This window comes from Equus caballus, chromosome 7 (genome assembly GCF_041296265.1).
Source record: "Equus caballus isolate H_3958 breed thoroughbred chromosome 7, TB-T2T, whole genome shotgun sequence".
NCBI classification, from domain to species: domain Eukaryota; kingdom Metazoa; phylum Chordata; class Mammalia; order Perissodactyla; family Equidae; genus Equus; species Equus caballus.
In genome coordinates, this window is record NC_091690.1 from 11,613,245 (window position 1) to 11,628,701 (window position 15,457).

At 35.8% G+C, this 15,457-nt stretch overlaps 1 protein-coding gene across 1 annotated transcript in view; it reads left to right on the forward strand.

Annotated features, from left to right (window-relative positions):
- Positions 1-15,457, forward strand: part of ARHGAP42 (Rho GTPase activating protein 42) — a 262,991-nt gene that overhangs the window by 141,174 nt on the left and 106,360 nt on the right. The window contains exon 4 of the mRNA XM_005614996.4: positions 5,850-5,921. Within this exon, the coding sequence (XP_005615053.1) occupies positions 5,850-5,921 (72 nt within the window). The remainder of the gene's footprint in view (positions 1-5,849; positions 5,922-15,457) is intronic.

Genomic DNA, 15,457 nt, shown 5'->3' on the forward strand with positions numbered 1-15,457 from the left:
AATCTTTTTACCCTGTATGGATTGGCTATATAGGCACCTAAGCAGGAAATTATTTTTGTAGTGAGCTATACCATCCGTGTTTTATTTTTGTAAATAGCGTGGTCTATTGTAGGCTTTTCAAACAGTTGCTTTCGACAGCAGAATATCATTAAATTTCTTCAAAACTTTGAGTCTTGTAGTGCTTTGAAAGTTTGAGGTAGAGAATTGTAATCTTACATCCTAATGTTGTATTGAGTAAGTTGCAGGATAGTGGGACACTATAAGCATTGATTAGTGATAAGCTATGACAGGCACCAGCATCACTAGATTTTAACCAAAACCTGGAAAGGGGAGAAAAAGTAAAAGTATAAGGAGAATAACCTTTCAGATTTCTTCTCCATCGCTACTCACTTCGTTGGACAAACAGGTTGTGGTAAGGTTCTCAGCAGTGAAAAGCAAGCATTGAAAATTCCTATAGGATAGGACATGAAAATCCATGGTCTGTAGAAAATTATAATTCATATATACTTGGGGGGAAAAGCCCAAACATGTTTGGAGAATCATTCGTCTAACCACATAAAAACATTTCTAGCCATTACTTTTGAGTGATTTATGAGTACTCTCTTGTGGCTGTTTATTAGAACCACTTGAAATAGCAAAAGAAAAGTGACGGGAAACTTAATTGCCTGGCTTAATGTAATGCACCCACAGTTAAAGTGTGTCTGCCTGGTAAATGCAGTACTGTAAAGCATTGTCCAATACTAGATTTGTTTCTCTGTTATGGAAGATAAGGAAATAGCTGTTATTTATTTTTGAATTTTAAGATGGACCAATATCTGTAAAAATAAGTTGTTTTAAACTGAAGGTTTAGGTAATAGTTAAGAATTATAAAATAGTTAATAAGTTAATTGTCTTAATTACTGAAATAAGACCTTTTCAGGAATTTATATTATCAGTATCTAGGGAGAGTATTAAAATTGCTTTTGTATTTTTCCTAAAGCCTCTTATGCAAAGTAACACATTCCACAAATATTATGGGATCTTGAATCTCATGAACTCTGTGACTTGACCATCACCCCCGCCTCCCTCTCGCTCCCCCCCCCCCACCAAGTATTACCTTCTGGGAGGAGTTTCATCAAACCTGTTGCATAAATCTGGGGAGAAAGAGTTCCATGTGACCCAAAATTGCATTTCTCTAGATTTTGTTTTTCTAAATTTGTAAAAGTTAAGTCTTCAGAGTTGCTTATCCTGATTCACATTTTTAATTATGGTTTTTCACTGATTTGTATGTTATTTTCCTTTATTATACAGTAGCAACAGTAACTTTTAAACCTACCAAAATTTTAAACACCTTCTTTCCTTCACACTTGGATTACTAACGAATTGAAGAATTTCGTCCATGTGATTGGCCAATGTGTGGGGTTGAAAGGCATGCATTCCCTGGGGGATGTACAAAAATGAGGGTCAGAAGCAGCCAAATCGGGTTGTAAATCCTCTTTGTGCCCTATGAGTGTTGGCATTTCCATTTTGATCTCTTGAATTTAGATTCACATATTGTGAATAGCAGTCCATTGACTGCACACAAAAGAAGCGTCACGTCACATATGTTATAATGGTTTCTGGAAAAATTTAGATTCCTGGTTGTCTACTACTGTAAATGGGTACTCTCCATGCGTACTTTTCTGTTAATTAATTTAGGTTTCAATTTCTACCTTTAACTACATTTTAAATCATGTTGGGAAATTCTGAAACTGCTTAGGACACTCCTGAACACGTAGTAGACATTGTGAATTCTGTGAGGAAGCAAACATTTATTGAAAGTCTGCCATATGCCAAATCTATGCTTGTTATTTTTAAAATATATATATTCCTCCTTTGATTTTTTATAAAAACCTTAAGAGGTATAGGGATGAAGACCCTGAGTCTTAGCAGTTTTGGTCCCCAGATTCAAATGGAACTCAGTCTTAAAACACTCACATTCTTAATACATTCCAGATGAGTTTTAGATTTTGAACTTCAGTCCTCATATAAAATGGACTTTAATCTCGATATTGTGACGAGCTTAGCATAGTACTTGACACATATGAAACACTCAACAAATCATATCTATTATTATCTCTGTTAGATGTTGTTCTCCCCTTTCCTCATTTTTTCTGTTTAGTACCTCTGGAACTTTTTATTCCTTCAGTTTCACATTAATAAAATGAGAGTAGGAGGAAGAAAGAGAAAAAAATTGAGCAAATCGAAAGACGAAAGGAAAAATGAAGAAATATGGACAAAATAGAGATGGGAAGTAATATTTGCCCCATAGGGTGATTGTTCATTATCACATTTGATTTGTTACATCCTCAGGTTTTGTTTTTACCAGGTCATGTTTCCATAACACCCACTAAGGGTTTTGGCAGAGATTTAAACTATAGGATATGAATGTGGATGTCAGTGTCTTAGTATATGAATACCCCATCCACACCCTTCCTGATCCTTCCCTTCTCAATAAAAACTGTTTCATTCATATTGATTAGTTCTGCCTTTTGAAATGGATATTCCAACCAAAACATTTCTTTACATCCTCCCATGACATCAAACATAGTGGTCCAAAGTGAAATTCATTGTCTTTATTTCTTCTTCACCAAACATGCTCCCTTCCTCATTTACCCTAGTTCTTAATGGGATGCCAAAGTTCCAGGGCTTCAGGCAGAAACCTTAGTGTCTCCTTTGATTACCCTCCCTCTTGATCCTTTTATGTTTTCTGAAAAAACTGTCTCTGCAATTCCCTGCTATCTGTCTTGCATCACTGGAGGCACCTGGTCTAGTCCCTTGTCACTTGAGTTCCTCTTTTAGCCATTCTGCTGGCATGTCTTGTCTTCATCTCTTCATTCTAAAAATGCCCCACACTTTACTGGCTTCCTACAACAAGTTTTTACAACATTAATCCTCTGTTTAGAAGCCAGTGGTGATTCCGTGTACAGGCTGCTTTGCCTAGATTATGTGTGTCCTTTCCTTACTTATAACAATTAAGTTTCCTACTAAAAATGTACTCTTTTCTCCAGTTAGATAATGTCCTTATTACTTAATAATAATAGTGTATTACTTCTGTGGAGCTTGCTCTGTGCCAGACTTGTTTGACATGCTTCACATTCATTCTGCTATTCCTATTTTTAAAAAGTTAACTGAGGGCCTGTAATTTGGTTGTTGCAGTCACCATCATGATTGACACTGAATGAGTGCTTAATAAATGCTTTCTTTTTCTGCACTGCACTCCCCCTTCCCACATGTTATGCTTAGTTCTACTCCCCTTGCCTTTATTCATTTTGTTCCCTGTTCCTAGAATATGTTTTCTCTTTGGTGTATCCAATTCACATCCACTATCCAAATGCTACCTCGACTCATCTAGTTCTCATGGATCTTTCCTGTTGTCAAAATCCTAATGTATTTGTAAGGAGTTCTGCATAGTTTATCATGTAATTATTCTCAGTGTAATCAGTTTCGTCTTTCAATTGTTCCAAAATTTTTAGCAGTGCTTTATGAGCATGAAATACTTTTTGAATGAATCCTCCCGTCCACCGCCGCCTTCTTAAGTAGACATTAACTTTCCGGAAGGTTTAGCTTATGCCTGAATTTTGTCCCTTCTCCACAAATCTTACCAGTGTGCTTGACACCTATATAAATACCTAGTGATTGGCTATGGGAGAGTCCAAGACTTTCATGGGAACATATCTACTCATAATGTGCACATAGATACACTTCAACCAAAATGGCAATACAGTAGATTCAGGTGTAGAAGTGTATTAGGTAGGTAAATAAAGAATGAGACGCATTATCTATGTTTATTTGGAGATATTGCAAGCTATAAGTTTGGAGCATTTACTATATGTAAGACACTGAGCTAAGTGTTTTACATTTGTTATGTTAGTCCTTAGAACCAAGTTGTTGGGTACATAATGCAGCTGATGTTCAGAATGCTTAGATAGCAGATCATAAGCAACAGTACCTGGTTTAAACCCAGGTATTCTTGATTTGAAATACATGCACTGAAGTCCTATTCTGCATATCATCTTACTCAGCTTCATTATTGTTGGAGTTCTCACCACTTGAGAAGTTTCTCTCTGTTTAACGCATTAGAGCATCCTTGTTTCCAACAAAAAGTAAACATTCAAAATGTTAGCCTTCATTGTTGCTATTTTTCCAAATTACACTAAAGTTTTCATGACACTACCTTTCCTGTTATGCAAACTTAACTTTAAAGGCAGAATCAGCTATTTATTACCTCTATAAAATCTGGGTATGGGTGGGTGTGTGTGTGTGTGTGTGTGTGTGTGTATTTGGGGTTTCATGAGGGCAAAGAGGATTTAGAGTGAGAATTAAAATTGAGCTCCTTTGCTACTGTTTTCAATCATCCCCCTACAGTAAAATACCTGCACAGTGTATCTCGAGGACTGCCTGTCTGAGCTCACAAATGGGAGTGAGGTGATGGATGTCAGACTTATCTACAGTTGGCCCTCAATGTCTTGGAAAGGATTTTGAGCATTGATCTACTTTGTATGTTTTCACAGCACAGCACAGGATTTCAATCTGTCATCTCATTTTTCTGCAAATTGGAGAGTGACAGAATCATGGAAGGCATTAACATTGTAGTTTTTATTTTTGTGTATACTATCTCTATGCATTTAGATTATGGAGTTTAAGAAATAAAACTTGACTAGAGAAGAACCGGTTTAGTGAAAGTAAAACACTTTAATTGAAATTGTAAAATTTTGATATAATTTTAGACTTACAGAAAAGTTGTAATAATAAAAGGAACTCCTATATACCCTTTAACCTATTTTAAAATGTATTTTTAAAATAGGTTTTCCTCTTCATCTTAGCATTTGCTAGCTATATAATAGATAATCTTATCACAATGGTAGAATAAATTATAAATCGTGTCAACTGGCCCTACTTTTTTCTCCTCAGCTTTATTGAGATATAATTGACATATAGCATTATGTAAGTTTAAGGTGTGCAACATGTTGATTCCATAGATTTATATGTTGCGAAATGATTACCACCATGGCATTAGCTGTCACCCCCATCCTGTCACATAATTACCATTTCTTTTTGTTATGAGAACATTTAAGATCCTGTGTTTAATTTTAATACTTTTTAAAGGTTTTTTTAAAATCAAGATTTCTTTCCAGCATATTGTTATCCTTAGAAATGTCTGTCTCCTTTCATCCAGTCCCTATTTCCCACACCTGGAACCCCCTGACAATATTCTTAGAGATCAATGGAAGATTTATCTGTTTTAAAGCTTGTCACTCCAATTTGGAGTTTGGGGCTAAAATACTGTTAATTGAAATGAAATAAGATGCTATTTTAATAGGGTTGGATATTATGGGACTGTTTAGGCAAATCCCGAGTGTAAGGAATCTAATTAAATAGGGGGAAAAATGAACCTTGTTTTATTTTGCCTCTGTAGAATTAAAACATTCTGGAGGCAAATGGAAGTGGTTATGCTTTAATTTTAAAATGGTGCTTGAACTAAGTACATTAAACCAATGTAATTAAAGGTATTTGTAAATTTAATATTTGATGTACTATTTCTTAGTTAAATCTTAGAATATGAAATTTAAATGTTCCTTCCTAAGATCCCACCATGTGTACTTGTTTTCACATTATTGTTTGCATCCTGTGAAATCATTTGTGAAAACAACTTAATTATAAAGTAGAAAAAGATTATCCAGCATGCAAGGTATTTTTATTTCATTTATAGAAGCAAATGAGAACAAAAGCTGTTTATTTAAATAAGTTGAATAAAGGGACCATCTTTTTAAAAATATTATTTGCATGAAATTATACAGAATTTAATTTGTTTGCATTTTTAATTTCAGATTCAAAACGCTAATGATGTATTAATTGCGCCACTTGAGAAATTTCGCAAAGAACAGATAGGTGCAGCAAAAGTAAGTGTTACATTTTATTATTCTTCAGACATTCTCTTGATATTTAAAGATGACTTAATTTCAGATATTAACATTTTTGAAATTAGAATGACCTTTTAAAAAATTCTGTACGTCATTTTTAGCTTTTGCACAGAGCCTGTTACAAAGACTGGAATTCTTTTAAACATAGAAGATTATTCTTTTTCTACTGAATAGAGAGAAAGTGAGCATGTTACTTAATAAGTGAGTTCCTCCCATCCCTCGAATTGTAGGAAATTAACTATTTTAAAGAGGGTGGAATTACAGTAAAATTATGAGGAGCTTTGTTTCTAACACCTATATAAAATAAAAATTAGGCACAGGATATGTTGAAAATTCCAGCAGTAATTATAAAAGAACTTTTATTAGCTTTTACATTTTTTCATTATTAATAAAATTGTGTTCATGGAAAAATTTTAGACATGTTCGTCCAGTCTTTGCATTAATGTTTAATGGATTATGGACTGGTTAAAATTTCCCTGAGCCTAATAATTTCTGAAACTTACTTGCATCCTCTTTCTTAGATCCACATTTTACCTATCTGCTCAATATCGTCTAAGGACATAAAATTTAGAGTTTCCAAAATAGAAGGCATCATTTCCCATCCTTCCCATCCTGTCTCTCTTTCGATTTTCCATTTTGTCAATGACATACCACTTCCCCAGTTATGCAGTGCCGTCCATTCTACTGCAGAATTATTTCCCCTCCTTTACTTCCCTTCTGTTGAAATATTGAAATAGCCCACTAGTTAGTGATGAGGATTTTTAGGCTGCTTAATTTTAAAACAGTTTATGATGAGGATTTTTAGGCTGGTTAATTTTAAAACTGCAGATGAGAACCAAGCTCCAAGGAGTGGAATTTGCTTGCCCTTTGATCAGAGACAATTGCATTTGTGAAGGAAATCTCCATGCCTCCCTCTCTGTGCCAGGAGGAAGGGGGGATGGCCTTATCTCTGGAAACTCTTAATGGGGAAGGCAAGAACTTAAGTTGTTTACTGTCTGGCAACCTCATGTAACTGATCCCCCACCCCAAAATCCTCCTTTGTCTTTAGCTGAAGATAATATTTGAGCGGTGACTTCTGCCATTTACTCAATCCGGTTTGATTCTTATCTAGAAGTTATGGGACCGCCCAATGGCTGGACCCTACCGGCACTGGTACCATTTTAACTTTTTTTCCTTTGTCTTGTAAAGAGATGACTCACATACCCATTCCTTAAATTTAGCCCTAACCCTCAACTCGGGGCAGCAGCAGGAGCTCTGACTGCCCGTGTGTCCTGTCCCCATGCACCAGCTCTGCCTGCCCATGGGCCCTGTCCCCATGCTATTCCACACTATTCTCTAAATAAAAGAGTACTACTGCCAGATCTTAAGAGTCTAAGAAATCTTTCTTTCGACTCCTCAGCTCACCGACCCTGCATCAGTTAGTCTCCACACCCCCATCCTATTCTGTTAACAAATTTTTGTGACCTTTAATTGTCATTCTTTGATGAAACTTTCAATGATTCTCCTTGAGAGACAGTTTAGTCGTGATAATGACAGCTTTCCACAGTGTGGCCATTTACTGCGTTTCAGTATGCCTCCCTCCACGGGCACGTTGTCTTTTCATCAGTCTCTGTGTATACCCTGGCTCTATCCATGCCTTTCCCCAAACATTTCCTCTCCCTGGAATATTTCTTACCCTTTACTTGTTGAAGTCTTGCCAGCTCTCCCTGGCTTATTTCATATCCCGGCATCAGAAAGAAGCCTTTAAATAGGCCTTTCCTCACATATCTATTCCTTTTCCAGAATTGATTTTTTTCTTCTCATAGAATCAAGTAGTCCATATGCTTAGTTCCTGTAAAAAGCTATCACAGTCTGCCTTGAATTAGAGATTTCTACCAATTATGAGCAATTATCAAGTCAGGGACTAAACCAGAACCATTTTTGTGTTAATTAATTCAGTAAACATTTATCAATAGCATGGTTGGTCCACTTGTGGAGTATAGGGTTTGATAAGATAAAGGGATACAATTGTAAACAAGATAGGCATGCTCCCTGCACTTGTGTCCCTTACTATCTTTTGTGGAAAACAGACACCAAAGTAATTGCAAATTCATGGAGGAGGATTATGATGCAAAAGTGAGAGTGTAATTAACGGAACCGACCTTGTCCAGAGAACCAGGAAACACCTTCTGGAGGAAGTATTGGTTAAGTTAACTAAATGATGATTAAATTAAGATTAAACTAAATGATGATTGGTTAAGTTAACTAAATGAAGTATTGGTTAAGTTAACTAAATGATGATAAAGAAATAGCTAGAAATGGGGATACAGGGGTGGGAAGAGAAGAACTTTTATATGTTCCTGAAGAGGGAACAGAGTGGTATAAATAAAGATGTTGAAGAAGGAAAGAGCCTGACATTTTAGAGGAAAAATATGCAATGTGTATGGAATATAGAGGACCATAGGGATGGAGGACATGTGCACAGCTTTATTAATGATTCATGGTATTTTACTCCTTTTTCTAAGGGCACTGATCAGCCAAAGAAGAGCTGTAGGTAGAGGAGTGGTATTTTATTTGCATTTTTAAATATCCCTCTAGTTGCCTGAATTGGGGGAGGCAAGACTGGGAAAACCAGTTTGCCAGCTATAGGATAGTGGCTTTAGATTCAGAAGGCAATAGTGTCTGTAGCAACCAAGGGAGGTATTTTCAGAGGTAAAACGGAAAGGGTAGGAAATGGGTTACATGCTGGGAAGTGAGGATGTTTCAGGGATGACTCTCAGGGTTCCAGGTTGCATAATTGGATGCTTTGCGGAGCCACTTACTGAGATAGGCAACATTTATGTTTGGATGGCACAGATGATGAGTTTGACTTTTGGACATAATGAAGGAATTTGAGCTTCATCCAAGACATTCAAATGGAGATGTTGAGTTGGCAAATGTGTATTCGGATCTGAATTAGAAATACACATTTGGAAATTATGGCACTCTAGGTCGTAATTAAAATCACGGGGGTAGATTAGATCCCCCCTGGGAAAGAATAGAGTGAGGACAGGACCTAGGTCCTGTATAATCTGAGAACTCTCAACATTTGATGTTTGGGAAGAGAAAAACAAGACAGTTAAGGAGCCTGAGAAGGGGCAGAAGAAGGAAGAAAATAACAAGAGTTGTAGGGTTTTCACTGAACTATTACATCTGTGACCTAATTAAATCCTACAAGCAACCTGTGAGGTGAGTACAGTGTTACACCTGCTTTACACTGAGGAAATGAGGTGACTGTGCTAGATGACAGAGCTGGGAAGTCAGACTATGGATCTGAAATCAAGCCATTTTAACTTCAGAGCCTCGATTTATAATGTTTCACTTCATCAATGATATTTGGTAAAATTAAAGAGCTTTGTGGAGAATTCTTTCTCTAGTACAGAATATTCCAAGTGTTCTGGCCCACCTAAAACAGTAGATTTTACTTGTATATGGATTATTCTTATTTGAAGGGTTAGTTAGCTACAATTGCAGTAGCATGAGCATTTACACTCATTTTATTTTATTTTCTAAATATCTCATTTGCTAAACAGATCAACTGAGAGCACACGACAGTGTACCATTCCTTTGCCTACTCATTAGGAGGTTAAATGTGTGGTTAAATGAAAGCAAATGAAATCTTGAACATAGAGATTATTGTACTTGGCGTTTTTTTTGGTGGTGATTCTGTGTATTCTATCTGCCTGATGCTCTTAGTACGAAATTGTTTGTAAGCTGCTAAGTGATCCTTGTTTAGTAAAGTGAATGAAAAACGGATTCTCATATATGCATAGGTCAATTTGTTTTGGCATTGCAGAAACATCTTGGTAGGAATAAAAGTACTTGAAGGTGTTTGTTTTTTCTACTGCCTTACCCCATTTTACTTAAGTATTTTCTTACTTGGTAGATAAAGTTAATTCTACAAATGACACTCTGCCTCTCTTCAGTCTTTGCAGTGGAACTTTCTCGCAAGTGTTTCAGGCCAATGAGCCAGCTGGAAGGCAAGAGTGTCAGTTAAGAGTAGAATCTTCCACTGTAGTCAGTGACCTCCTCAGCTTGGTCCAAGTGGAAAATGCTGAGTCAAAGTGGCCCTCTCCTCACAACCAGATGATCCTATTTAACTGAAGTGGATAAAGTCCATGGGCCACAGACATTTCCTTTGCAGTGTGTTCTATGGAGCTTTGAGACACCTGATACTTTGCTGTGGAAAGTGAGGCCCTGAGTGAGTTACCGTTGTGGGAAAGAAGCACCATGCCTCTGTGAGAGGCGTTAGAAAAGATTAATGACGGGGTTGTTGAACCGAAGGACAGAGGAGATGGTTCCTGCTTTTTGAATAGCTAAAGTTATCTGTAAACAGTTGTCAAGAATGTATTTATTTAAAGCTTTGTAGTCTGATGGTATACACAGAATGGAATTGTATTACAAGCCTGACATATTACATGTGTCAGAGTGTCGAACTAAGTGTTTCATTTGTTTAATTCTTCTCCTGATACACTGACAATTTAAATTCTAGAAATGAATGGAAAGTATGTATTCAGAACGATTAATGCCAACTAGAATTTCCACAATATGAATATATCTAGAGCAGCATTATTACAGAGCAAGATGCATTACAACTTTTTACACTTTTTGTATAAATTGACAGCTATATTTCATTGATTTCATTGGAAATCTCCTCCTTGCCCCCAGAGAGAATCAGTTGTAAGTTATATCTGCAATTTGCACACTTGTTCCTCCATAAGCTGGCTGACTCCAAAATATAGGTAGAACTCTATATCTGAGCTCTTAATCAAAGACAAATATATTATGGAGAAATGTGTGTGTGTGTGTAAACATATATACATACCATACTGTTACATATTTTAAGAGATGAAACTGATTTTCAGGAGGCCAAGGGCTCATTTTGTGAATATAAACAGACTGAGCAGCAAGTTGGCACAGCGAGTTCTAGAACTCACTTCCTCAGACCAGCAGTCTTTCAGCTCTTCCATGCTGCTGTTTGGAATGCTCTTTTGTGAAATGTTTTGTTTTCTCTACCTTTAGCAAACAAATAATTTGGTGTGAAATATATCTTAATTATAAAAATGTTTCAAATATGCCCAAACTTTCCCACTTGAATCAAGCCTAGTTAATACATTTCCCTTGACTTTTAAAATTTCCCCCAGCGCACAGTAGGCACTTAACCCTGACTTATTTCATTAGAGGTGAGAGACTTGAGAAATATTGCCCATAAAAATTGAAATACACATTTTTCATTTCTTTGGGAAATATTTTTCAAGACTGGTTTTCATTTTTAATTAGACCTTAATAGAAATCATATGAATATTCTTCTATGGTTTTAATAGAAAAATAAACAATGTAACATTAGTCCTTTCAAAACAGAACTTGATTTTCTTTACATTGATTTCATGTTGAAGACTGTAATGGAACCCGATAATTCTTGTCTCTTTGTTCTGTCCGTAGAGTTTGGTTCTGTCTCTGAACATTTATTATTTTTAGACATGCCTTGCACATGCAATTATTTTAGTATGTAGTATCTAAAAGAAATCTATAGAGAATTGTCATGATTAATTCCTGTTACAGCCTACGTTCCCTTCAATGTGAAAAATGGCTGCAGTCCTATTTGTTGTCTCAAATATACAAATGGCTTAGAGAATCTAGAAGGATTACAGATGCTTTCCTTATTCCAAATCATAAAGTTTTTGCCACTTTACTGATTATTCATCTAATTTGATGGATAATACATTGGACTCATGGTGAGAGCAATCCAAAGTATGTGGCTTATAGGGTCAGAGATAGATTTAGTAAACCACCTAACTTTTCCTCCATTTGTCAGCGAGTCCCACAGAGAATGGTCAGGATTGGCTTTTCACATTCTGCTGATGGCCACTGGGCTGAGTCTCTGTCTCCTGGACAGATGTTTTCTAGGGCTGAATTCTCTGGGTAAATTATAAACCATTTGATAATTGTTTTGAAACTGCTTGTAATTCCCTGTATTATGTCTACCGTCAGAAGAACCTATTATGTAATATGGGGTTGAAGAATTATTTTTTGTTATTTGATCATCTTTTTTAACAATAATAGTTAACCTTTATAATAGTTAACCAAGTACTGCCCTGAGCACTTTACGTGTAAACTCATTTAATCTTTATAACCAGCATATTAGTCAAGAAAACTGTGAAACTCATTTTCTAATGAGTTTAAATAAACATCATTCATCATTTTATACATGAAGAAACTGAGGTGCAGAGAAGTTAAGCAAATGAGGTCACATACTAGTAAGGAGTAGAGTCAGATTTTAAACAGAAATGAGATAAAACCTATGGAGTTCTCTAATAGCACCATTACATATTTGATGCTCAAGAAATGTTAATTCCTTTTCTTTTATTCTTAAAGAAGGAAAATTGGCTGGTTAGCTCATTTGGAAAGCTAGCTAGTGCCTTATAGTGAGTTCTGTAGAGTCATGGAAATTTGAGATCAAAACCTGGCACTTAATACTTATAGGAAATGTGAACTTGGGTAAGTTAATTACCGTTTTGAAGCCTTAGTTTTCCGTCTGAAAAATGGAGAAAATAATAAAACAATCTTCATAGGATTGATATGATAGCATAATTTGACATTTCTTATAAATTTCTTACCATAATTTCTTCCACATAGTAAGCACTAAGATGTTAATTGCTCTTATTTTATAAGAATAATTATTGCTATTAAATACTTTCAGTATTAACCCAAGTATTGCAGTAAAAATAAGATCATTGTTCATGTAGTTCAGTTTACCTTATTTTGTTTCATGGACAGAGACAAATCCATGTTGATTGTTGACTGTTGATAAATTGTGGTTCACAGGGGTACCAAGCAAGAGGACCTTAAATGGACATTACTTATAATTAATAACACTGTACAATTTATGGAGCACTATTACTTATAACAGTCTTACAAAGTAGGAAGTGTCAAACCTGAGGTCCAGAAAGATCAGGTGGCTTTGGTGACAACCAGAGGTGCACATGTCTGTAGCTGGGACTCAAATCTAAGCCTTCTGATACCTCATTCAGTAATTTTGGCACCATACTGAACCTGCCTCCATCAAGGGAATGTATACTTTTTTTTGTAGTTTATTGCGTGTTTTCACCATCCTTACAACATCATTGTGAGGTGAGTATCAGCCCTAATTGACCCCATTGCCACCACTAGAAAAGCAAACCAGGTCACATCCCCTGGAGACAGTGAGTCATTTATAGTCTCTGTACTTGACAGGTGGTGCCATTCAGTGTCTCTTCATGTTTCAAAAATTGCTAAAGAATCATGTTTTTATGTACGTTTCAGAGCTTGCCAGTCATTGGAAAAGCTGAGCCTCCCACAGTTAGAATTCTGGATAGGGACATAAGCCAAAAGCCATTCTGCTGAACTGTTCAAGTCACTTTATATTATTACGTCATTATATGTTAAATATGTATGTACATTTATAAACATATATAGGTTATTATAACTTTATTAAATGGCTACTATGTGCTCAGGAGGGTAAGCGCATATGTTATAATTTGATTATAATAAATTGTCGCGAAGATTACCGCTATTTTCCCTCCTAATTATTCTCGTCAGAAGACTGATACTTAAGAAACATTTTAAACTTCCCCACAAATTGTATTTTTACAGAAGATCTTTATGCTAATTTTTTAGGTCAAATAGATACCTTTTTAAGATTTTAATGCAATTGTTGAAATCGATACTGAGAGATCTTGAGTGTGAAACCGTGCTATACAATAAAGTTATTTTCATTCTTCAGAGACCAGGTTTCTTGGGTGAGAATCAAGCCTGTTTCCTTATAATGAAGTCCTCCTTATAGCAAATCCAGTTACTTAAAGTTAACCTGGTAGAGGAAGAAACTCCAATTAACTAGTGAAAATTTTCTCAGTCTCTTGCTTTCAACAGGGACAACAGTGAGGAGTTCTTCCGAAGCTCCATTTGGAGAGCATCTCCACAGAGCAGATTTCCTCTGTGAACTTTGTATCTTCTCTAGAAAATAGGCTGGTTTCCTTGGTTGAAGAGTTGATGTTTTTATTTGTAAATACATTCTTGCCTCTACCACATGGACCGCCTGCCCTACTGCAGAAGAATTTGCTACATGAGAGTTTATGCCTCTAAATGCATCTCATGATGTGTGCTTTGTCACTGAGCATTGCTATACATGTTTATTTTTACTTACACCTTCTTTGTTTAGGATCACTGCCTTTCCAGTGGTCCTAGAAGTGGTTGGGAAGCTATTGGTGATTTCTTTTTTTCAAATTAAATGTTTAGAAATATTCTGAAATACTTGGGAGACTCCATATTGACTTTTGTAGGGAAGTCAAACAAGAACACAAGAAAATTGGAAACATTTGATTTTGTATTTACATTTTAGAATTCAAAGCAAGTTGCAGATACAAACAGGAATATGTGGGTTTGGTGGTGTTTGTAGTATGTGTCATTTGGTGTTAACCATGGAGCTCTGATAAAATGACTACCATCAGTGAGTTAAGCCCTCTTGTGTTTAATTTTATACTGTAATTGTTGCTTGTTTGTTGAGAAAACGCACAAAAATATCAGAGTTTGTGATCAGGGTAATCTAGGAGGAAGAAAAAACATGAAGGATTTTCCAAATCATTTTTATAGTATACTAATTTTTGCAAGTTATAATCTGTTTTTTGGGGTTGTTGCAAATGCCAGCATTTGAATTTTACTGGTGTTTTATTGGACTGTTCCTCTTGCCCTCACCTGTATTTTATGTGTATCAAATTGAAATTAAAACTTTAGAGGGTTTCCGTTTATTTCAACGTGCATTATAGAGACTATGAATCAGTGAGTTAAATATTTAGGAAACTTCTATGGATTTAAAAATTTAATTATGAAAACCTCAGACTATTTCCCCTACAAAATTAACTAAAACCTTTTGTTACATCTGAAGTACAGAAAATTTTCATGTGTAGTCACCCCAAAAATGTACTGAGCACCCAGTGTCAAAGTTGCCACTGTCAATATTTGTCGGGAAGCCTCTGCATTTACTAAACATTCGTGTTACATTTAGTTAGTATTCTTACTTAGTATACTTACTTGGTAGTTCTTAATAGGACGTTGTTTCAACTTACCAAAGCCTTGTTTTCTATAAACTGCTTCAATTTTTCAGTGTTCTTGTTAGAATTTAGCAGTGAAAACTGAATATGAAGCCCCAAAGAGTGTCTGGTTAAAACCAACGTTAACAAAAATAGTTGACCAATAAAATTCGTATTCTATAAAACTCACCAATAAAATTATTTACTGTACTCATCAGGTTTATTTGGATCAAAATAAAACCTCAGCAGCTCTTAAGGTAGAGCTCTTTGATTCCATGCTTGCCTACTAGACTTTTTGAATTTGGTGGTGAGACTTTTACTATGTTTCAGTTACTTCATTCCGAAGTGGTGAGATGTTTTGGCATCTAGATTTTATCATCTAATATATTGGCAGGTCCTCTACCACCTCCTCCTCCTTTCTCAGCTCTGAGT